This window comes from Coregonus clupeaformis, chromosome 26 (genome assembly GCF_020615455.1).
Source record: "Coregonus clupeaformis isolate EN_2021a chromosome 26, ASM2061545v1, whole genome shotgun sequence".
In the NCBI taxonomy this organism is placed as follows: domain Eukaryota; kingdom Metazoa; phylum Chordata; class Actinopteri; order Salmoniformes; family Salmonidae; genus Coregonus; species Coregonus clupeaformis.
The window spans coordinates 40,449,035-40,473,613 of NC_059217.1; the positions used below are offsets into that span (position 1 = coordinate 40,449,035).

The 24,579-nt window shown below is 49.5% G+C and overlaps 1 protein-coding gene across 1 annotated transcript in view; it reads left to right on the forward strand.

Moving 5' to 3' along the window:
• Nucleotides 1-24,579, forward strand: part of LOC121540380 (plexin-B2-like) — a 231,489-nt gene that overhangs the window by 197,416 nt on the left and 9,494 nt on the right. Inside the window, exons 20-35 of the mRNA XM_041849221.2 lie at nucleotides 3,271-3,480; nucleotides 3,661-3,846; nucleotides 4,104-4,240; nucleotides 7,433-7,533; nucleotides 7,770-7,999; nucleotides 8,469-8,650; nucleotides 15,173-15,239; nucleotides 15,676-15,822; nucleotides 16,575-16,731; nucleotides 16,935-17,035; nucleotides 17,409-17,493; nucleotides 17,671-17,816; nucleotides 18,273-18,433; nucleotides 19,386-19,533; nucleotides 19,970-20,034; nucleotides 20,166-20,241. Coding sequence (XP_041705155.1) covers nucleotides 3,271-3,480; nucleotides 3,661-3,846; nucleotides 4,104-4,240; nucleotides 7,433-7,533; nucleotides 7,770-7,999; nucleotides 8,469-8,650; nucleotides 15,173-15,239; nucleotides 15,676-15,822; nucleotides 16,575-16,731; nucleotides 16,935-17,035; nucleotides 17,409-17,493; nucleotides 17,671-17,816; nucleotides 18,273-18,433; nucleotides 19,386-19,533; nucleotides 19,970-20,034; nucleotides 20,166-20,241 — 2,199 coding nt within the window. The remainder of the gene's footprint in view (nucleotides 1-3,270; nucleotides 3,481-3,660; nucleotides 3,847-4,103; nucleotides 4,241-7,432; nucleotides 7,534-7,769; nucleotides 8,000-8,468; nucleotides 8,651-15,172; nucleotides 15,240-15,675; nucleotides 15,823-16,574; nucleotides 16,732-16,934; nucleotides 17,036-17,408; nucleotides 17,494-17,670; nucleotides 17,817-18,272; nucleotides 18,434-19,385; nucleotides 19,534-19,969; nucleotides 20,035-20,165; nucleotides 20,242-24,579) is intronic.

The following is a 24,579-nucleotide window of genomic DNA, read 5'->3' on the forward strand; positions in this document are numbered from 1 at the left end:
TTCTTCTTATCGGTGTCCTTTAATAGTGGTTTCGTTGCAACAATTTGACCATGAAGGCCTGATTCACACAGTCTCTTCTGAACAGTTGATGTTGAGATGTGTCTGTTGAACTCTGTGAAGCATTTATTTGGGCTGCAATTTCTGAGGCTGGTAACTCTAATGAACTTATCCTCTGCAGCAGAGGTAACTCTGGGTCTTCCATTCCTGTGGCGGTCCTCATGAGAGCCAGGTTCATCATAGCGCTTGATGGTTTTTGCGACTGCACTTGAAGAAACTTTCAAAGTTCTTGACATTTTCCGTATTAACCTTAATGTCTTAAAGTAATGATGGACTGTCGTTTCTCTTTGCTTATCTGAGCTGTTCTTGCCATAATATGGACTTGGTCTTTTACCAAATAGGGCTATCCTCTGTATTCCCCCCTACGTTGTCACAACACAACTAATTGTCTCAAAGGCATTAAGAAGGAAAGAATTTCCACAAATTAACTTTAAGAAGGCACACCTGTTAGTTGAAATGCATTCCAGGTGACTACCCAATGAAGCTGGTTGAGAGAATGCCAAGCTTGTGCAAAGCTGTCATCAAGGCAAAAGGTTGTTACTTTGAAGAATCTCAAATATAAAATATATTTTGATTTGTTTAACACTTTTTTGGTTACTATATGATTCCATATGTGTTATTTCATAGTTTTGAAGTCTTCACTATTATTCTACAATGTGAAATAGTAAAAATAAAGAAAAAGCCTTGAATGAGTAGGTGTGTGTCACGATCGTTGATAGATGATGAAGCGGACCAAGGCGCAGCGTGATAAACGTACATCTTTTATTGAAGTACACCACACGAACAAAACAACAAACGAAATGTGAAGTCCTAGGTTAACACAAACCTTTCGGAACAAGATCCCACAATGACTAGTGAAAACAGGCTGCCTAAGTATGGTTCCCAATCAGAGACATCGAGCTACAGCTGCCTCTGATTGGGAACCACCCTGGCCAACATAGATCTAACCGATCTAGAACGAAAACCATAACAAACAAAACAGAAAATCCACATCCTGGCTCAACAATTAAGAGTCCCCAGAGCCAGGGCGTGACAGTACCCCCCAAACACAAGAGGGTAGGGGCCGGGTGGGCATTCCGCCTCGGAGGCGGATCCGGCTCCGGGCGTGACCACCACACTCTCTCTACCCCCCCCGTTGCGCCCCTGGTCTGGTCTGGCCCCGCTGGCCGGAACTGGACTGAACACCGGTGGAGCGGATTGCTCTGGCTCCGGCGTGGAGCAGCTGACCGGTGCCGGACCAGGCACCGGTGGAACAGGCACGGACCGTGCCGGACTGACGACACGCACCACTGGCTTGGTGCGGGGAGCAGGAACGGGCCGGACCGGGCTGACGACACGCACCACTGGCTTGGTGCGGGAGCAGGAACGGGCCGGACCGGGCTGACGACGCGCACCATTGGCTTGGTGCGGGGAGCAGGAACGGGCCGGACCGGGCTGGCGACGCGCACCACAGGCTTGGTGCGTGGAGCAGGATCGGGCCGGACCGGGCTGGCGACGCGCACCACTGGCTTGGTGCGGGGAGCAGGAACGGGCCGGACCGGGCTGACGACACGCACCACTGGCTTGGTGCGGGGAGCAGGAACGGGCCGGACCGGGCTGACGACGCGCACCATTGGCTTGGTGCGGGGAGCAGGAACAGGCCGGACCGGGCTGGCGAGGCGCACCACAGGCTTAGTGCGGGGAGCAGGAATGGGCCTGACCGTACTGGGAACACACACCACTGGCCTTGTGCGGGAATCAGGAACGGGCCGGACCGGACTGGTGACACACACCACTTGCTTGGTGCGAGGAGCGGGACTGGGTTTCCTCATAAACCTCCGCTCCCTCTGCTGCCTAACCAGTTCCTCTCGCCGTGCCTCCACACTCTCCTTCTCCCTCGTGACCAATAGCCCCCGTAACCTGGCGGCCTCCTCTGCTAACCGGCTGAACCGCTCTATCGCGGCCTCCTGCTGCCTCGTCGTCCACGGCGTGAGCCCCCCCCTATTTTTTTTTTGGGTCTTGTCTCTCCCCCGTGAACATGGCCTCCATGCCTCTCGCCAGACTCTCTCTCCTCTCCTCCCAAGTCCATCCTCTCTCCTCTTCACGCTGCTTGATCCAGTCGTGGTGGGATCTTCTGTCACGATCGTCGATAGATGATGAAGCGGACCAAGGCGCAGCGTGATAAACGTACATCTTTTATTGAAGTACACCACACGAACAAAACAACAAACGAAACGTGAAGTCCTAGGTTAACACAAACCTTTCGGAACAAGATCCCACAATGACTAGTGAAAACAGGCTGCCTAAGTATGGTCCCAATCAGAGACAACGAGCTACAGCTGCCTCTGATTGGGAACCACCCTGGCCAACATAGATCTAACCGATCTAGAACGAAAACCATAGCAAACAAAACATAGAAAATCCACACACTGGCTCAACAATTAAGAGTCCCCAGAGCCAGGGCGTGACAGTGTGTCCAAACTTTTGGCTGGTGGTGTATATTGTCTATTACTGTGACATACTGTGCTGCCAACTCTATAACATCAGACCTTTCCCCCAAAAGTATACAGTTTCTCTCTTTCGGGCTCTGTCTGTCTGTCTGTCTATGTCTATGTCTATGTCTCTGTCTCTGTCTCTGTCTCTGTCTCTGTCTCTGTCTCTGTCTCTGTCTCTGTCTCTCAGCCCTAAACCTAAAAGCCTAAACCATCCCTTTATCTCAACCACATATGGACTGTTATGGACTCCTCATAAACTAACCTGGAAGATTGCTGCAGAAAAAGCTCTGATTCATCCAGAAATAATCAATCCAGTTTTACTTAATGTCACACAGTGCACCCAGAGTTGCTGTAGTGGCCTTGCAGATGCAGACTCCTGCCCCTGATGCCTTGGGCAGGATAAGCAGCGATTTTATTCATTTCATTTAGAGGCTAAATTTAATACAGGAATTAAGGTTCCAGCAGATTATGTGGTTAGGCAGCTCTGCTCCTCTCTATCTCCCTAGGTGGCAGGGACTTACAGGGACTTGGGGCCAGGGACTTACAGGGACTTGGGGCCAGGGACTTACAGGGACCTGGGGCCAGGAACTTACAGGCACCTGGGGCCAGGGACTTACAGGGACTTGGGGCCAGGGACTTACAGGGACTTGGGGCCCCACAAATTGGTGGATGATAAAGCTGACTTATTAAAGACCTCTTCCTCCTCTCCTCCTCTCCTCCTCCCCTCCTCCTCCCCCAGTACCTCCAGGAGGCTCTGAGTAAGAACAACACAGTAATCCAGTTCCTGACCCCGGCCGTCAACAGGTCCTCTGAAACCCAGGTGTTCAGCACCTTCATCCAGCTGGACAACTGGTGGAGGGAGCTCAAGCCCTTCGACTACCACCCTGACCCCGCCTTCGACCCCCTCACCAAGAAGATCATCACCGAGACCTCCATCATCGTCGTCACTGTCAGTATTAGAGGCTGATAGGGTCCATACATTTACTATGTTATGGATAGGGCCAGGAGTATTCCTGACCGAGTTATAGGCTACAACTAGGGCCTTGAGTTTTTTCTGGTTCTTCCTGACTCATAGTTATGTTGTTACCTACAGTACGTCCAATAATTCCTTACCATGTTCCATCTCCAGGGCCGAGGCTTCGAAAAAGCCATGACAGCCAAAGAGGCCCAGGCGTTTGTGGGGGACGTTCCGTGCTATGTCAACGCCCTCCAGGATGACAAGCTGTTCCTGGACCCCCCGTCCAGCCAGCCCCAGGCCCGCTCCAAACGCCACCGCAGACGCAGAGACACCAGCTCAGACCCATTGGACCTGCTGGTGAGAATACACACAACACACACTCACACACACTGGACCACACAGATACATGGATCTGTCTTTGCTATCTTTTAATTTATCTGCAGTTTCCTAAAGATGGGTAATTGAATTCTGCTTGCCAAAATAGATCCAGAGTAACTTGGTGTCTGTCAGGGCAACTTAATGTTAACAGTTACCAATATTGGTTTGAAGGCATTCTCCTATCTACAGTGTTGGTAATATTAACGCTTCTGCTACCACCTGTGTGTGTGTTCCAGATTAAGTTTGGGAATGGAGAGTGGGTGGTGGGCTCTGTGCACTACGAGAGCAATAATGAGGTTCCTCTCTTCATCATCATCCCTGCTGTCATCATCCCCATGCTGCTCATCATCCTCGTCTCCGTCTACTGCTACAGGTAGGCTAGAGAACCAGAATACAGGACAGTTACACCATAACACCTTTAGGCTAGATAATCAGAATACAGGACAGTTACACCATACCACCTTTAGGTTAGAGAACCAGAATACAGTACAGTTACACCATACCACCTTTAGGCTAGAGAACCAGAATACAGGACAGTTACACCATACCACCTTTAGGCTAGAGAACCAGAATACAGGACAGTTACACCATACCACCTTTAGGCTAGAGAACCAGAATACAGGACAGTTACACCATACCACCTTTAGGCTAGAGAACCAGAATACAGGACAGTTACACCATACCAGAATACAGGATAGTTACACCATACCACCTTTAGGCTAGAGAAGCAGAATACAGGACAGTTACACCATACCACCTTTCAAATCAAATCAAATCAAATTTTATTGGTCACATGCGCCGAATACAACAGGTGCAGACATTACAGTGAAATGCTTACTTACAGCCCTTAACCAACAGTGCATTTATTTTAAACAAAAAAAGTAAGAATAAAACAACAACAAAAAAAGTGTTGAGAAAAAAAGAGCAGAAGTAAAATAAAGTGACAGTAGGGAGGCTATATATACAGTAAAATAAAGTGACAGTAGGGAGGCTATATATACAGGGGGGTACCGTTGCAGAGTCAATGTGCGGGGGCACCGGCTAGTTGAGGTAGTTGAGGTAATATGTACATGTGGGTAGAGTTAAAGTGACTATGCATAAATACTTAACAGAGTAGCAGCAGCGTAAAAAGGATGGGGGGGGGGGGCAGTGCAAATAGTCCGGGTAGCCATGATTAGCTGTTCAGGAGTCTTATGGCTTGGGGGTAGAAGCTGTTGAGAAGTCTTTTGGACCTAGACTTGGCACTCCGGTACCGCTTGCCGTGCGGCAGCAGAGAGAACAGTCTATGACTAGGGTGGCTGGAGTCTTTGACAATTTTGAGGGCCTTCCTCTGACACCGCCTGGTATAGAGGTCCTGGATGGCAGGGAGCTTTGCCCCAGTGATGTACTGGGCCGTACGCACTACCCTCTGTAGTGCCTTGCGGTCAGAGGCCAAGCAGTTGCCATACCAGGCGGTGATGCAACCAGTCAGGATGCTCTCGATGGTGCAGCTGTATAATTTTTTGAGGATCTGAGGACCCATGCCAAATCTTTTTAGTCTCCTGAGGGGGAATAGGCTTTGTCGTGCCCTCTTCACGACTGTCTTGGTGTGTTTGGACCATGATAGTTCGTTGGTGATGTGGACACCAAGGAACTTGAAGCTCTCAACCTGTTCCACTACAGCCCCGTCGATGAGAATGGGGGCGTGCTCAGTCCTCTTTTTTTTCCTGTAGTCCACAATCATCTCCTTTGTCTTGGTCACGTTGAGGGAGAGGTTGTTGTCCTGGCACCACACGGCCAGATCTCTGACCTCCTCCCTTTAGGCTAGAGAACCAGAATACAGGACTGTTACACCATACCACATTTAGGCTAGATAACCAGAATACAGGACAGTTACACCATACCACCTGTAGGCTAGAGAACCAGAATACAGGACAGTTACACCATACCACCTTTAGGCTAGAGAACCAGAATACAGGATCGTTACACCATACCACCTTTAGGCTAGAGAAGCAGAATACAGGACAGTTACACCGTACCACCTTTAGGCTAGATAGCCAGAATACAAGACAGTTACACCATACCACCTTTAGGCTAGATAGCCAGAATACAGGACAGTTACACCATACCACCTTTAGGCTAGAGAACCAGAATACAGGACAGTTACACCATACCACCTTTAGGCTAGATAACCAGAATATAGGACAGTTACACCATACCACCTTTAGGCTAGATAACCAGAATACAGGACAGTTACACCATACCACCTTTAGGCTAGATAACCAGAATACAGGACAGTTACACCATACCACCTTTAGGCTAGAGAACCAGAATACAGGACAGTTACACCGTACCACCTTTAGGCTAGAGAACCAGAATACAGGACAGTTACACAATACCACCTTTACATTTACATTACATTTTAGTCATTTAGCAGACGCTCTTATCCAGAGCGACTTACAGTTAGCACATACATTATTTTATCGAACCCACAATCCTGGCATTGCAAACGCCATGCTCTACCAACTGAGCTACATCCCCTGCCGGCCATTCCCTCCCCTACCCTGGACGACGCTGGGCCAATTGTGCGCCGCCCCATGGGTCTTTAGGCTAGAGAACCAGAATACAGGACAGTTACACCATACCACCTTTAGGCTAGAGAACCAGAATACAGGACAGTTACACCATACCACCTTTAGGCTAGAGAACCAGAATACAGGATCGTTACACCATACCACCTTTAGGCTAGAGAAGCAGAATACAGGACAGTTACACCGTACCACCTTTAGGCTAGAGAAGCAGAATACAGGACAGTTACACCGTACCACCTTTAGGCTAGATAGCCAGAATACAAGACAGTTACACCATACCACCTTTAGGCTAGATAGCCAGAATACAGGACAGTTACACCATACCACCTTTAGACTAGATAGCCAGAATACAGGACAGTTACACCATACCACCTTTAGGCTAGAGAACCAGAATACAGGACAGTTACACCATACCACCTTTAGGCTAGATAACCAGAATACAGGACAGTTACACCATACCACCTTTAGGCTAGATAACCAGAATACAGGACAGTTACACCATACCACCTTTAGGCTAGAGAACCAGAATACAGGACAGTTACACCATACCACCTTTAGGCTAGATAACCAGAATACAGGACAGTTACACCATACCACCTTTAGGCTAGATAACCAGAATACAGGACAGTTACACCATAACACCTTTATGCTAGATACCCAGAATACAGGACAGTTACACCATACCACCTTTAGGCTAGATAACCAGAATACAGGACACTTACACCATACCACCTTTAGGCTAGATAACCAGAATACAGGACAGTTACACCATACCACCTTTCTCCATGACCAACATACAGGACAGTTACACCATACCACCTTTCTCCATGGATGTGTGGGTGACAACTTCATTTGGTGTCAAGGAATCCAAGCCAGCCTAATGGTGCACAATACACAAAAATGTACAATGTTACATGAGTTAGTGTTTATGTTGGTGTCGGCTTTTGTCTCTGCTCATTGATCTGCCCATGTTAATGATTGTGTTGTGTGCACAGGAGGAAGAGCCAGCAGGCTGAAAGAGAGTATGAGAAGGTGAAACACCAGCTGGAGAATCTGGAGGAGAGTGTACGAGACCGCTGCAAGAAAGAGTTCACAGGTACTACATTATAACCACAGCTGTCAAGCATAACTGTCTAAGGCCACCAAGGGTCTTCATTACACTTCATTATACCTCATATTAAGTACTTCATCTACACATCCATACATCTATGTATCTTCATCGTGACGTGATATAAAAATAACGCATATTGTAGTTTATGTTTGTGTTGCTTTAAAGCCTCAGGATGAGAACATGTGCCAGGTACTCAGATGTTTGTCCTTTCCCCTTTCCAGACCTGATGATAGAGATGGAGGACCATACCAATGAACTGAGCGAGGGGCGAATCCCCTTCCTGGACTATAAGACCTACACAGACCGCGTCTTCTTTCTGCCCTCCAAGGACGGGGCCAACGACGTGATGATCACGGGCAAGCTGGACATCCCAGAGGCACGGAAGGCAATCGTGGCTCAGGCCCTCCACCAGTTCTCTAACCTGCTCAACTCCAAGACCTTCCTCATCAATGTAAGGCCCCTTCAGACCACTTAACTGTGTTTGTAATGGTGCATCTATGGCTGGCTCTTTTGTCTCCTTTCCTTAATCTGCACTGATCTATAACCGAGAAAAGGTGAAAGCTGTGTTGGATGCCTGTTGGATATGTTTGATGCCTGTACCAGTCCAATTCGTCCATATTTGGGCAGATGAAGTAAAGGAGACATGGAGATATGGCTATTTCAGATTGAGATCTCCCTTCCATTGTTTGCAGTTGAAGATTTAGCCACAGTTTATGTTAACTGGATTACCATTAACTGTAGTCCCGTGTAGCTCAGTTGGTAGAGCATGGCGGTTGCTATGCCAGGGTTGTGGGTTCGATTCCCACGGGGGACTAGTATGAAAATGTATGCACTCATTACTGTAAGTCGCTCTGGATAAGAACATCTGCTAAATGACTAAAAATGTAACTGGATCGTCTATTAAACTCCATTGTGTGTAGTTTATCAAGACCTTGGAAGGACGTCCAGACTTCAACGCCCGGGCCAAGGTGTACTTTGCATCCCTGCTGACGGTGGCTCTGCATGGGAAGCTGGAGTACTACACAGACATCATGAGGACCCTGCTGCTGGAGCTCATGGGGAACTACGTCGACAGCAAGAACCCCAAACTCATGCTGCGCAGGTCAGGACCACCAACTGCTGTTACTTACAGTAGCTACCATTCCTCAAACTAGTTCTGGTAGCTCTACCTATCATAGATTTAGTTCTGGTAGCTCTACCTATCGTAGATTTAGTTCTGGTAGCTCTACCTATCTTAGATTTAGTTCTGGTAGCTCTACCTATCGTAGATTTAGTTTTGGTAGCTCTACCTATCTTAGATTTAGTTCTGGTAGCTCTACCTATCGTAGATTTAGTTCTGGTAGCTCTACCTATCGTAGATTTAGTTCTGGTAGCTCTACCTATCGTAGATTTAGTTCTGGTAGCTCTACCTATCTTAGATTTAGTTCTGGTAGCTCTACCTATCGTAGATTTAGTTCTGGTAGCTCTACCTATCTTAGATTTAGTTCTGGTAGCTCTACCTATCGTAGATTTAGTTCTGGTAGCTCTACCTATCGTAGATTTAGTTCTGGTAGCTCTACCTATCGTAGATTTAGTTCTGGTAGCTCTACCTATCGTAGATCAAATCAAATACAACAGGTGTAGAACTTACTGTGAAATGCTTACTTACAAGCCCTTAACCAACAAGGCAGTTTAAAGAAAAATATAGAAAATATTTACTAAATAAACTAAAGTAAAACAGTTACGAGGCTATATACAGGGGGTACCGGTACCGAGTCAACGTGTAGGGGTACATGTTAGTCGAGGTAATTTGTACAGTACCAGTCAAAAGTTTGGACACACCTACTCATTCAAGGGTTTTTCTTTATTTTTACTGTTTTCTACATTGTAGAATAATAGTGAAGACATCTGTGATGAGTACTGAGTAAACGAAGAAGCAGGATGCAGACGCAGGAATTAACAAGGTCAAGGTTTACTTAATCATGAGAAAGAGAATAACAAAGAGAGAGTAAACGACACGACGCTTAACAATCACACACACACAACACAATACAGAACAGTCCAGGGCTAAATAGGGGTGGTGATGAGGTGCAGGTGCGCTGGAGGTGATTAGGGTGCGTTGGGTTTCCATTCCGGTGTTGCCGAGGTGGTGTGCTCAGACCGGTGGCTCAGTAGACCGGCGAATCAGAGTGCCGGAGGGGAGCAACAGGAGGAGACGTGACAGTACCCCCGGAAACGCAGCTCCAGCTGCAGGACGTTGCCGGCCAGGAGGACGACCCCGAGGACGAGGAGCGGGCCGGTCAGGGCGGCGACGGTGGAAGTCCCGCATTAGGTTGGGATCCAGAACGTCCCCAGCCGGAACCCAGCTCCTCTCCTCAGGACCATACCCCTCCCAGTCCACCAGGTAATGGAGCCATTCTCAACAGAACCTGGAGTCCAGCAGGTCCCTCGCTGCATACGCCGGACTCCCGTCAATGTCCAGGGGCGGAGGGGGCATACCCCGGGGGATGGCATCCGCCAGAGGACCAGGAACCACCTGCCTGAGAAGAGACACATGAAAGTGGGTGAGACACGGTAGTGAGGGGGAAGGAACAGCCGGTATGATACCTCATTTATCCTCCGGAGGACCTTAAACGGCCCCACAAACCGGGGGCTCAGTTTCTTGCAGGGCAGGCGGAGAGGGGGGGGGTTTGTGGACAGCCAGACATGATCACCAGGCTGGAATACAAGGGCCTCACTGCGGTGGCGGTCGGCTTGGTCCTTCTGCCGACGAATGGCCCTCTGGAGATGGACATGGGCGGCGTCCCAGACCTTCCCGGCCCTGTGGAACCAGTCGTTGACAGCGGGCGCATCGATCTGGCTGGGTGTCCAAGGGGCCAGGGCCGGCTGGTACCCCAGGACGCACTGGAAGGGAATGAGCCCCGTGGAGGAGTGAACGAGGGAGTTCTGGACATATTCTGCCCAGGGAAGAAACCTCGCCCACTCACCCTGCCAGTCCTGACAGTGACAACGAAGAAACCTCCCCAGCTCCTGGTTCATGCGCTCCACCTGCCCATTCAACTGAGGCCTATACCCGGTCCGAGACGATGTCCTCCGGAAGTCCATAATGTCGAAAGACCTGTTGGAACAGGACCTCAGCGACCTGGAGAGCAGAAGGAAGACCAGTTAGTGGAAAAAACTGCATGATTTGGAGAACAGATCTACTACCACCATGACTGTGGTGAAACTGTCAGAACGTGGAAGGTCGGTGACAAAGTCTATGGACAGGTGTGACCAAGGTCACTGAGGCACTGGGATCAGCAGGCGGTCACGGACACTGTTGCGTACATACACACGCCCCGGAGGGGCGTTGGCAGGCGCTGGGTCCTCCTGAGCCGCCAGGCGGATGTCTTCGTCCACATTCCAAACGACAGGTGCAACGATGAGAGACGAGGGCAGGATAGGACCCCCCAGATGCTTCCTTTCTCCGGTATGGTGCATCCTGGAGAGCGCGTCGGCTTTCACATTCTGGGATCCTGGGCGGTAGGACAGAATGAATTGAAAGCGAGTAAGAAATTGGGCCCATCTGGCTTGACGAGAGTTCATCCGTTTCACTGCCCGGTGGTCAGTAAGAATCCGGAATGGATGGACTGCGCTCTCCAGCCAGTGTCTCCATTCCTCCAGAGCGAGGACCACTGGCAACAGCTCCCTGTCTCCAACTCCATAGTTCCTCTCTGCGGGTTAAGCTTTTTAGAGAAAAAGGCACAGGGATACATTTTCTCTGGCTTACCGTGCCGCTGGGAGAGGACCGCACCCACACCCTCCTCCGATGCGTCTACCTCCAGAATGAAAGGACGAGATGGATCTGGGTGTTTTAGGATGGGCGCTGTGGTGAACCTCTCCTTCAGCCTCTTGAAGGCAGCGTCAGCCTCAGGGTTCCAGGCCAGTTTCTGAGGCCCACCCTTAAGGAGAGAGGTGAGCGGAGCGGCTATGGAGCTGATGGACCTGATGAAACGCCGGTAGAAATTGGCGAAGCCCAGGAAGCTCTGTAGGCCCTTGATGGTGGTGGGGACTGGCCATGACCTAACGGCATCTTTACTACTTCCATGAACAACCCCTGAGGACTGATCCTGTATCCCAGGAAGGAGATGGCCTGTTGGTGGAATTCGCATTTCTCCCTCTTCACCAACAGGCTGTGTTCCCGGAGGCGGGAGACACGTAGCCTTTGATGAAGAGAAGACATCGGAGAGATCTGCGTACTCACGTGGAATGTTGGGCTGGAGGGCGGACTCCGGACTCGCCACTGACGTGGAACAACAAACCACCGGCAGGCAGGTCTTCCGGCATGAGGTGGACCAGGCTGTGATCCAATTGATGGTGGGGTTGTGTAGTCTGAGCCAGGGCAATCCCAAGACGATCCGGTGAAGGGGTGACGTGACAATGTGGAATGACAGCTCCTCGTGGTGCTCCGGTAGTGTGGGAATGGTGATGGTGATGGGGAGAGTGACGTGCGTAATGGTGCCTGGTCCAAGGGGTTTATTGTCCAGTGAGGTGACGTGTAGCGGAGATGGCAGTGGCAATGTGGGCAACCCCCATTCAGAGACCAGCTCCCTATCTATAAGGTTCCCCGCTGATCTGGAAATATATAATTGCAGTAGAAATGGAAGAGAAGGAATAACCGGTCACCGTTATGGGAACTAAAAACAATGGTTTTGTGATAGGAGATGACGTAACACTCACGGAGCAGCGACAGGAGTCATACCGCCTAGATAGGGAGCCGCCAGGAGATCTATGGTCCGTGGTGGTGTAGAGGGTGCTGCCCACCTCCATGGGTGAGGACTCAGAAGCAGGGCGGCTTCCATAGCTCAGATGGGGTGAGTGTCGAGGCTCCGGGAGGTGTTGGAAACGTTGTCTCTCTCTCAACATGTCGTCAAGACGGATGGACGTGGTGATGAGGATATCAAGGTCCATCTCGTCGTCCCGACATGCGAGTTCCGTCTTAATGTCCTTCCGTAAGCCTCTCCTGAAGGCTGTGTGCAGAGCACGCTCATTCCAGCCGGAGGACGCCGCCACCGTGCGAAAGCTCAGAGCGTACTCGGACGCGGGCTCCTCTCTCTGTTGTAGATGGAGGAGACGCTCACCTCCGTCCTTTCCCTCCGTGGGATGATCAAACACCGCCCTGAACCGAGCGAGGAGGGTGGGGTAGGGAAGCGCAACGCTGTGCAACGCTGTCATCAAGGCAAAGGGTGGCTACTTTGAAGAATCTCAAATATAAAATATATTTTTATTTGTTTAACACTTTTTTGGTTACTACATGATTCCATATGTGTTATGTCATAGTTTTGATGTCTTCACTATTATTCTACAATGTAGAAAATAGTAAAAATAAAGAAAAACCCTTGAATGAGTAGGTGTGTCCAAACTTTTGACTGGTACTGTACATGTACATAGGGGTAAAGTGACTATGCATAGATTATAAACAGCGAGTAGCAGCAGTGTAAAAGAAAAGGGGGGGGGAATAGTCCGGCTAGCCATATGATTCATTGTTCAGCAGTCTTATGACTTGGGGGTAGAAGCTGTTAAGGTGCCTTTTGGACCTAGACTTAGTGCTCCGGTACCACTTGCCGTGCGGTAGCAAAGAGAACAGTCTATGACGGATGACTGGAGTCTTAGACATTTTTGGGGGCCTTCTGACACCACCTAGTATAGAGGTCCTGGATGGCAGGAAACTTGGCCCCAGTGATGTACTGGGCCGTACGCACTACCCTCTGTAGCGCCTTACGGTCAGATGCCGAGCAGTTGCCATACCAGGCGGTGATGCAATTGGTCAGGATGCTCTCGATGGTGCAGCTGTAGAACTTTTTGAGGATCTGAGGACCCATGCCAAATCTTTTCAGTCTCCTGAGGGGTAATAGACGTTGTCGTGCCCTTTTCACAACTGTGTTGGTGTGTTTGGACCATGATAGTTTGTTGGTAATGTGGACACCAAGGAACTTGAGCCTCTTGATCCGCTCCACTACAGCCCTGTTGATGTGAATGGGGGCGTGTTCGGCATTCCTTTTCCTGTAGTCCACGATCAGCTGCTTTGTCTTGCTCACGTTGAGGGAGAGGTTTTTGTCCTGGCACCACACTGCCAGGTCTCTGACCACCTCCCTATAGGCTGTCTCATCATTGTCGGTGATCAGGCCTACCACTGTTGGGTCGTCAGCAAACTTAATGATGGAGTTGGAGTCGTGCTTGGCCACACAGTCGTGGGTGAACAGGGAGTACAGGAGGAGACTGAGCACGCACCCCTGAGGGGCCCCCGTGTTGAGGATCAGCGTGGCAGATGTGTTGTTGCCTACCCTTATCACCTGGGGGCGGCCCATTAGGAAGTCCAGGATCCAGTTGAAGAGGAAGGTGTTTAGTCCCATGGTCCTTCGCTTAGTGATGAGCTTTGTGGGCACTATGGTGTTGAACGCTGAGCTGTAGTCAATGAATAGCATTCTCACATAGGTGTTCCTTTTGTCCAGGTGGGAAAGGGCAGTGTGGAGTGCAATTGAGTTTGCGTCATCTGTGGATCTGTTGGGATGGTATGCGAATTGGAGTGGGTCTAGGTTTTCCGGGATGCTGGTGTTGATGTGAGCCATGACCAGCCTTTCAAAGCACTTCATGGCTACCGACGTGAGTGCTACAGGGCGGTAGTCATTTAGGCAGGTTACCTTGGCGTTCTTGGGCACAGGGACTATGGTGGTCTGCTTGAAACATGTAGGTATTACAGACATGGTCAGGGAGAGGTTGAAAATGTCAGTGAAGACACTTACCAGTTGGTCCGCAGATGCTCTGAGTACACACCCTGGTAATCCGTCTGGTCCCTCGGCCTTGTGAATATTGACCTGTTTTAAGGTCTTGCTCAAATCGGCTACGGAGAGCGTGATCACATAGTCGTCCGGAACAGCTGGTGCTCTCATGCATGCTTCTGTGTTGCTTGCCTCGAAGCGAGCATAAAAGGCATTTAGCCCATCTGGTAGGCTCGCGTCACTGGGCAGCTCGTGGCTGGGTTTCCCTTTGTAGTCCGTAATAGTTTGCAAGCCCTGCCACATCCGACGACCGTTAGAGCTGGTGTAGTAGGATTCAATGTTAGTCCAGTATTGACGCTTTGCCTGTTTGATGGTTCGTCTGAGGGCATAACAGGATTTCTTATAAGCGTCCGGATTAGTGTCTCGCTCCTTGAAAGCAGCAGCTCTAGTCTTTAGCTCGGTGCGGATGTTGCCTGTAATCCATTACTCTATCTAACCCGTGTCTTTTCAATGTCTCCCACTCTTAAAGTGACTCTGGTATTGTAGGCTATCTTCAGTCCACAGTAGAGACAGGTTCCTGAACAAAGCTCAGTTGTCTATTCTAACAGAACCAGTGGTTGTGTAATGTGAACTCTCAACTGTGCTCAGCAGTGTTCGACTGGCCGTTCTACTGTAAAATGTGTTTAATTATCCCCAATGGAGGGGCTCATTATGCTGATTAGTCCATTGTGCTAACATCCGTACACACATGACTGTTAATTGGATGTGCTAATGCCTAACAATGGGCCCTGTGAATGGAGAGGAGTATTACAGAAGTTCATGCTTAAGGTTGCTTTGTATTATTATTGTGAGATGTGTCAGTCACTCCTTTGTTTTGTCCTCTGTAGGTCAGAGACAGTTGTAGAGAGGATGCTGTGTAACTGGATGTCCATCTGTCTTTACCAGTTCCTCAAGGTGATAATATTACACTCTTTGATTCAATATGTTTTTGATATGTCACATACATTGTTAAAGCCTATTTGAAAGGACGTTTGGCACATTTTTCAAAATGTGCCAATTGTCCTTTCAAATATGCTTTAACAATGTGAAAACGTGTTTTTGGAACACTTCACGTGATCATGTTTTCAAGTGTAGTTGCATGTTATCACATGTTGCTTTACATGTTGTCATGTTATCACATTAACTTGACATGTGTTTTTGGAACATTTCATGTTGTCTTTTCGTAAGGGTGTGTATGTGCGTGCATGTGTTCAAAGACCCTACCTGAGTTACGAGAAGCAATATTTTGTTGACTTTTCATAGCCTATATATTTGAACTACAGCATGGCCATGGTTAAAGTAGAGTGCCAGAGTGTTCTGACTGTACTGTGTCTATGTGTGTGGTCGTCAGGACTCAGCAGGGGAACCTCTGTACAAACTGTTCAGGGCCATCAAGCATCAGACAGAGAAGGGTCCAGTTGATGCCAGAGTGAAGAAGGCCAAGTACACCCTAAACGACACGGGCCTGCTTGGAGACGACGTGGAGTACTGCGTCCTGGTGAGTGACATCAACCCGTTACCACGGTTACCCCAGCACACAAGCTCGCTGGCATCTCGCTGCCCTGACAACTGCTGCTACTGTGCTATTGAGTTCTTCTGAGTCTGTTCAGACTTTTCACTGACTGCCCTGATCTCAATTATATGTGTCGCTTCCATTAACCCTTTTTATCTTTTTATACTGCGCCTACACTAGCAATTCAATACCTTTTTATAATTTTATAGTGTTCCTACCTACACTGACGCAATTCAAGTTCTGACTCACTGTATATGTATAGTCTACCTTAGTCAGAAGTGTTTAACTGTATCGTTTTTCTAATGCCAGATAATTAAATCTCAGCTGTTTTCCTTTAAGTCTCTCTATATAAAGAAACCCTGTGGTAATTCATTTTCCAAGGACAATATCAAATGATACACATTTACAGTTGCGATAGCTCACATCCTGTGGTTATGTTAAAGAAGAATGACAAAACAAAATTACACAGTCTTCAATTACAAATAAATCCTTTGTATAATGTATTGTCTCCCTATCGAGTGGTTAGTTGTTTTGATTCAGTCTGAATTGATTGATCTGTGTCACCTGGTCAGAGTGAGGGGAGTGAGTCCCCTGCTGGTGGTTGCTCAATAGTCAGCCCAGGATGAGGTGACAGCGCCTGTCAGGTGTCAAAGAGTACCACCTGCCTACAGTAGTTTCCACTGTAACGCTGCCTCAGCGGGCTCACCTCACGGTGTTGGCTCTGTTCCTCCTCTCAGACTCTGCAGGTGCTGGTGCACGGGGAGGGGCCGGACGTGACGCCCGTCAAGGTGTTGAACTGTGACACGGTGTCTCAGGTGAAGGAGAAGATCATTGAGGCGGTGTACAGGAACCTGCCCTACTCACAGAGACCCAAAGTGGACAGCGTCACTCTGGGTGAGTGGAGAACACACACTCTCACACACAAAGTCAGTATTCCAAACCATGTGTTGTGAAGATACTGCATTTGAACACATGAAAATCAGAAAGCCTAAAACAATTGGCACCATTTACTAGTAAATTAAGTGATGGTGTGTGTGAATTTGAATGTTAGTCATGTTGGCTGGTGGTCTGAGCTGCTGTTATTGCCCCTGCCACAGAGTGGCGTCCTGGTTCCACAGGGCAGATCCTGTCAGACCTGGACCTGACGTCCCAGAAAGAGGGCAGGTGGAGGCGCATCAACACCCTGGCCCACTACAATGTGAGTGATGTTCCTCCACAGACTGATCCATTAGATGTCACAGAGAGAAGCCCTAATTCTGCTCTTTACAAATTCAATCAAATTCTTTTTTGATCAAGGTTTTTTTATTGAGCATTTTAAAGATTATACAGACAAACAGGTAGAGGGCTGATCCCATACCGCATCAACCCCACCCCAACCACCCTGCTCCAACAGAGCCCCACCCCAATACCACACTTTAATTTATGGGATCAATAATGAAAGAATGCCACAGACAATGCCGAATAAAGGCCCCCCCCCAAAATAGATGGCATGGATTCTGAATTAGGTCATGAGACCCATTGCCAATCAGATGACCTGTGTGTGTGTGTGTGGGTGTTTGTGTGGGTTTCAGGTGCGAGACAATGCTACTCTAGTCCTGTCCATGGTTCTTCACACTCAACAGAACTACGACCAGAACCAGGATAACCAAGAGGAGAGTAAGTCTTCACCATGGAAACGACAATAAGACATTATGAGGGGCCATACATGCTTATGACAAGTCTCACAATGCATTATAACCACATCATAATGCATTATACCTGCAGGCTTTAAGAAATGTGTTACTGAAAATACTTTAAAAATTGGATGTATAATTTGTCTCCTCTCTCCACTAGGAAACGCCCTGTTGGAGGATGACAAGGTGTTCCATCTGGTTCGACCTGATGAGCTGGATGAGATGAAGTCCAAGAGGGGCATGAAGGACAAGTCCATGACCAAAGCCATCACTGAGATCTATCTCACACGACTGCTCTCTGTCAAGGTGGGCCTGCCATGTTGTAGTATAGTAAGGGCTCAGACACACTAATAACGTTTGCTGGCCGAGAGTACTTAGCACCTTTGAACAAAGTGCTGGCCGAGAGTACTTAGCACCTTTGAAAAACGTGCTGGCCGTAATTTGCCAACTAATTTGCCAAAATGTTGGCAGTCCCTGAAACAGTGCGCTGAACGATTGGCAGACAAACGTTAGATCCACATTCGATGCGATATGTGCGAGCCTTTACATTTCATTCAGTAAAGAAATGAATCTTTGAGATTCATTCCATAAGAAAAGCTATTTGAGGATGGCTATGTGATAATATGTGATAGATTCAGTCTTCGAACATCAACCTCACTTCATAGACCCAGTGTGTTTATGTCTGGGTCACAGGTCTGAGATACTTGGCATCTCTCTACCCTGCCTCACACTGTGTGTCTGTTGGTGCGTCTGTTATTCCAGGGAACGCTGCAACAGTTTGTGGATGACTTCTTCCGCAGCGTTTTGTGTTCCGGGAAAGTGGTGCCGCCCGCCATCAAGTACTTCTTTGACTTCCTGGACGAGCAGGCGCTCAAACATGACAACGTGGATGAGGAGACCATACACATCTGGAAGACCAACAGGTACACACACAACCACACACACTTCTTCATATGCAAGCACACACGCACACGCAAGTACATACACACACACACAAACCCACTTCCTGAGATGACTCTCTAAGAAACACACTGACTAAGTAATCAGTGTACGGAATGCAAATATACAAGTACTTCTATCTCCTCTGCATTCTCAATCTGAGTGCTCCCTTGGCATTTAAGTACATAAATTAACTTAAATCTGGTTAAAGCTCAAGTATTCAACACAGCGTGTTGCATATAGATGTCAGTGATTGACGTGGCGATGTGAGAGTGAGAGGATGGGAGATGAGCCATTTAATTATGCTATACCATAGTCAGTCGGCATGGGCTTGTTTTGTTTATCAAACCAACCGAGGCCTCTTGGATTAAATATGAATGTGTGTATCAGCCATAACGACAAACAAACATGGTAATTATGTCCCCAGCTAATTTAATTGTACCCTTATATCACATTGTTGTTTTTTTTGCCGTTGTTTTCTCAATCTCCCGGGAGGTGTTGCAAGCCAATATGAATTAATATGTTAGTCTGTCTCAATCGGCCCAGCTTTTAAACTAATCAGAGAGAAGTACTCTGAACCTATTTTAGGCTTGTTTGATATTCAGGACCAACCTCTTATTGGAGGATTTGTATGGACTTATTCGTTTACTTATGTTTTGAAGCTACCGAGTATTCGAAAGTGGAAAGTTTTGCCATTAGTTTGGCATGCCTGATGCATGTGTTCCACTGAATGGTGAAAATATGAAAGTTAACAGTCAGGAGTTGTCAACCTGACATGTACCACTAATAGAAGTACTACTAGTGCTGTACATGCAGCACTAGTAGTACCTTGGTGATACTAAACATGACATTCAATCACAAATTAATGAATTAATTGGTATGACTGAGATCATACTGTAGTAGATCGTTGATAGTAATTATTCTCTCCTCCACCAGCTTGCCTCTGAGGTTCTGGGTGAACATCCTGAAGAACCCTCACTTCACCTTCGACGTCCACGTGACAGAGGTGGTGGACGCCTCGCTGTCCGTTATCGCTCAGACCTTCATGGACGCCTGCACCAAGACAGAGCACAAACTCAGCCGGGTGAGTCCAGGAGGAGGAGGAGGAGGAGATGGAGGAGGAGGAGATGGAGGGAGGGGGAGGAGAAGGAGGAGGGAGAAGGAGGAGGAGATGGAGGAGGAGGGAGGAGGAGAGGGAGGGGGAGGGAGGAGGAGGGGGAGGGAGGAGGAGAGGGAGGGGGAGGAGAAGGAGGAGGAGATGTAGGGGGAGGGAGAAGGAGGAGGAGGGAGGTGGAGGAGGATGAGGAGGAGGAGGAGGAGGGGGGAGACGGAGGAGGAGGAGGAGGAGGAGGAGGAGGAGGAGGGAGAAGGATGAGGAGGAGAGGGAGTTGGAGAGGGGGAGGAGGAGGCAGGTGATGAGGAGGTCAAAATCTATTGAGAGTTGTTTACCTCTGTGAGGTAAGAGATAAGAGAACCATATTATGATTATCATATTGTTTATTCTCTCCTATCTCTACCAGGACTCTCCAAGTAACAAACTACTCTATGCAAAGGAGATCTCCACCTACAAGAAGATGGTCGATGAGTACGTATCGTCAGCAGTTCCCAATGACCTGATCAATTTATTTTGATTCTTGCTTACAATGCTGTTACATTGTCGGCAGAGGCCTGTCAATATGTAATGTATAGTGATTATCTCTGTCTGTCTGTGTCTAGTTACTACAAGGGCATCAGAAAGATGGTATCAGTCAGCGACCAGGACATGAACACCCATCTGGCAGAGGTGTCTCGGGTAAGGAACACCTTTCTCTCTGCCTTCTATCTATGGTAGCGTCCCAATTGGCACCCTATTCGCTATATAGTGCACTACTTTTGACCAGGGCCCATAGGGCGCTGGTCAAAAGTAGTGTACCATGTAGGGCAGTGGTTCCCAACCTTTTTCCGTTACTGTACCACCAACTGAATTTTGTTCAGTCCAGATACCCTTGAAGTACCCCCTCATGTGCATTTGACCAGTAAGCCTATGGTCTCAGGAGTCTTCTCAAGAACCCCCTGTGGTAAGACCAAGTACTGTTAGTACCCCTGTGTCAGCGTCTGGGTGAAGTGGGGAAACGGAATCAGGCGTAGGACACAGAACTGAGAGATAAATGGCTTTACTAGACTCAAAGTAAACCATAGCGAACCCTCCACGCAGGGAAGAGCAAAACAACAGCTCAACAGACGACGTAACAAAGAACAATCACGCACACACCCAGGAGGGAAAACAGAGGTAATATATGGAAACTAATAAGCCTAATGAGTAACAGGTGTGAAAAATAAAGACAGAACTAGTGAGACACAGAAACAGCGATCGGTGGCAGCTAGTACTCCGGTGACGACTACCGCCGAAGCCTGCCAGAGCGAGGAGGAGGGGCAGCCTCGGCCGTATCCGTGACAGTACCCCCTGCGTCGACTCCGGCCTCGGGGACGGCCAGGAGGACGCGGAGCAGGGCGAGTCGGATGACGACGATGGAACTCCCTTAACAAGGAGGGATCGAGGATGTCCCTCCTGGGAACCCAGCTCCGTTCCTCCGGACCGTACCCCTCCCACTCCACGAGATACTGCAGGCCTCCAACCCGACGCCTCGAATCCATGATGGAACGGACCGAGTACGCCGGTGCCTCCTCAATGTCCAATGGGGGCGGAGGAACCTCCTGCACCTCGGACTCCTGGAGCGGACCAGCTACCACCGGCCTGAGGAGAGACACATGGAACGAGGGGTTAATACGGTAATCAGGGGGGAGCTGTAACATATAACAAACCTTGTTCAACCTCCTCAGGACTTTAAAGGGCCCCACAAACTGCCGACCCAGCTTCCGGCAGGGCAGGCGAAGGAGCAGGTTTCGGGTCGAGAGCCAGACCCGGTCCCCCGATGCATAAACCGGAGCCTCACTGCGGTGGCGGTCGGCACTCGCCTTCTGTCTCCTAATCGCCCTTTGCAGGCGTACATGGGCAGCGTTCCATGTTTCCTCCGAGCGCCGAAACCATTCATCCACCGCAGGAACCTCGATCTGGCTCTGATGCCACGGTGCCAGGACCGGCTGGTAACCTAGTACACACTGAAAAGGAGACAGGTCAGTGGAGGAGTAGCGGAGGGAATTTTGTGCCATCTCTGCCCAGGGGATGTAAACTGACCAATCCCCCTGCCGGTCCTGGCAATACGACTTCAGAAACCTACCCACATCCTGGTTTACTCTCTCCACCTGCCCATTACTCTCGGGGAGAAAACCTGAGGTCAGGCTGACCGAGACCCCCAGATGGTCCATAAATGCCTTCCAGACCATCGATGTGTACTGGGGACCCTGATCAGACACTATATCCTCAGGCACCCCGTAGTGCCGGAAGACGTGTGTAAACAGGGCCTCTGCGGTCTGTAGGGCAGTAGGGAGACCGGGCAAAGGAATGAGACGACAGGACTTAGAAAACCGATCCACAACGTCCAGGATCGTGGTGTTACCCTGTGACTGAGGAAGATCCGTAACAAAGTCCACCGATAGGTGTGACCACGGCCGCTGTGGAACGGGGAGAGGTTGTAATTTACCTCTGGGCAGGTGTCTAGGTGCCTTGCACTGGGCACACACCGAACAGGAAGAAACATAAACCCTCACGTCCTGAGCTAAGGTAGGCCACCAGTACTTCCCACTAAGACAGCGCACTGTCCGACCAATGCCAGGATGGCCAGAAGAGGGTGACGTGTGAGCCCAATAAATCAAACGATCGCGAACCTCGGACAGAACGTACGCACAACCCACTGGACACTGGGGGGGAGTGGGCTCCGTGCGTAATGCCCGCTCGATGTCCGCGTCAACCTCCCATACCACCGGTGCCACCAGACAAGAAGCCGGAAGTATGGGAGTAGGCTCCCTGGTCCGATCCTCTGAGTTATATTGCCGGGACAGAGCGTCTGCCTTAGCATTCTGGGAACCTGGTCTATATGATAGGGTGAACACAAAACACGTGAAAAACATGGCCCACCTTGCCTGACGAGGATTCAGTCTCCTCGCTGCCCGAATGTACTCCAGATTGCGGTGGTCAGTCAAAATGAGAAAAGGGTGTTTAGCCCCCTCAAGCCAATGTCTCCACACCTTAAGAGCTTTCACAACAGCTAACAGCTCCCGATCCCCCACATCATAGTTTTGCTCCGCGGGCTGAGCTTCTGCGAAGAAAGCACAGGGGTGGAGTTTGGAGTGGCGTACCCGAGCGCTGAGACAGTACAGCTCCTATCCCCGCCTCGGACACGTCCACCTCGACTATGAATTGCAAGGAAGGATCCGGATGAGCCAGCACGGGAACCGTGGTGAACAGCGCCTTCAGCTGACCAAAAGCCCTGTTCGCCTCAGCTGACCACTGCAGGCGCACCAATCCGCCCTTTAGCAAAGAGGTTATGGGAGCTGCTACCCGGCCAAAGCCCGGATAAATCTCCGGTAGTAGTTGGCAAAACCAAAAATCGCTGCACCTCCTTTACCGTGGTAGGAGTCGGCCAGTACACGCACGGCTGAAATGCGGTCACACTCCATCTCGAGCCCTGACTCTGACAAGCGGTATCCTAAGAAGGAGACGGACTGTTTGAAGAACAGACATTTCTCAGCCTTAACGTACAAGTCATGCTCCAACAGTCTACCAAGCACCTTTGCGCACCAGGGACACATGCTGCGTCGCGTGTAGCGGAGTATATTAGAATATCATCTATATACACCACTACACCCTGTCCGTGCAGGTCCCTGAAAATCTCATCGACAAAGGATTGAAAGACTGAGGGAGCATTCATCAACCCGTACGCGCATGACGAGGTACTCATAGTGACCAGAGGTGGTACTAAATGCCGTCTTCCACTCGTCCCCCCTCCCGAATACGGATCAGATTGTACGCGCTCCTGAGGTCCAATTTTGTGAAGAAGCACGCCCCGTGCAATGACTCCGTCATACTAGCAATGAGAGGAAGAGGATAGCTGTATTTTACGGTTATCTGATTGAGACCTCGATAGTCAATGCACGGGCGTAAACCTCCATCCTTTTTCTTCACAAAAAAGAAACTTGAGGAGGCAGGGGAAGTGGCGGGCCGAATGTATCCCTGTCCCAGAGATTCGGTGACATATGTCTCCATAGCCACCGTCTCCTCCTGTGACAGATGATACACGTGACTCCTGGGAAGTGCAGCGGCCTCACGGAGATCTATCGCACAATCCCCTCGTCGATGGGGTGGTAATTGAGTCGCCTTCTTTTTACAGAAGGCGAGAGCCAAATTGGCATATTCTGAGGGAATGTGCATTGGGGAGTCATGGTTTGGACTCTCCACCGTGGTTGCCCCTACGAAAACACCTACACACCTTCCCGAGCACTGAGGTGACCATCCCTTAAGAGCCCTCTGTTGCCCCAAAATACTGGGGTCATGGGTGGCTAGCCAGGGAAGGCCCAGCACCACGGGAAACGCAGGAGTATCAATAAGGAAGAGACTAATTCTCTCCTCATGACCCCCCTGCGTCTCCATCCGAAGTGGAACTGTGACCTCCCTAACCATGCCTGACCCTAATGGGCGACTATCTAGGGCACGTATGGGGAAGGGCACATCTAAAGGCAATATAGGAATCCCTAATCTATGCGCAACCAGTCTATCCATGAAATTCCCAGCTGCGCCGGAATCTACGAGCGCCCTATGCTGGGAATGTGGGGAAAACTCGGAAAAAATTACATTTATCATCATGTGAGCAACAGGGAGCTCTGGGTGAGTTGGGTGCCTACTCACCTGGGATGGTCCCCCAGAACCCTGCCTGCTGCCTCGATTCCATGAGGGTCTTCTCCTGCACCGACCCGCAGTGTGTCCTCTGCGGCCACAGTTGGTGCAGGAGACCACCCCTGCTCGTTCTCTCCCACATCAGCACTTCCAAGCTCCATAGGTGTGGACTCGGAAGTGCTGGGGGATGGACTGGACGGACTCTGATCTGGACGTCCGCGGGTAGCCAACAGGTTATCCAGCCAGATCGATAAATCTACCAGCTGGTCCAGGTTAAGATTAGTGTCCCTGCAGGCCAGCTCCCGACGAACGTCCTCCCGTAGACTGCATTGGTAGTGATCAATCAGGGCCCTCTCGTTC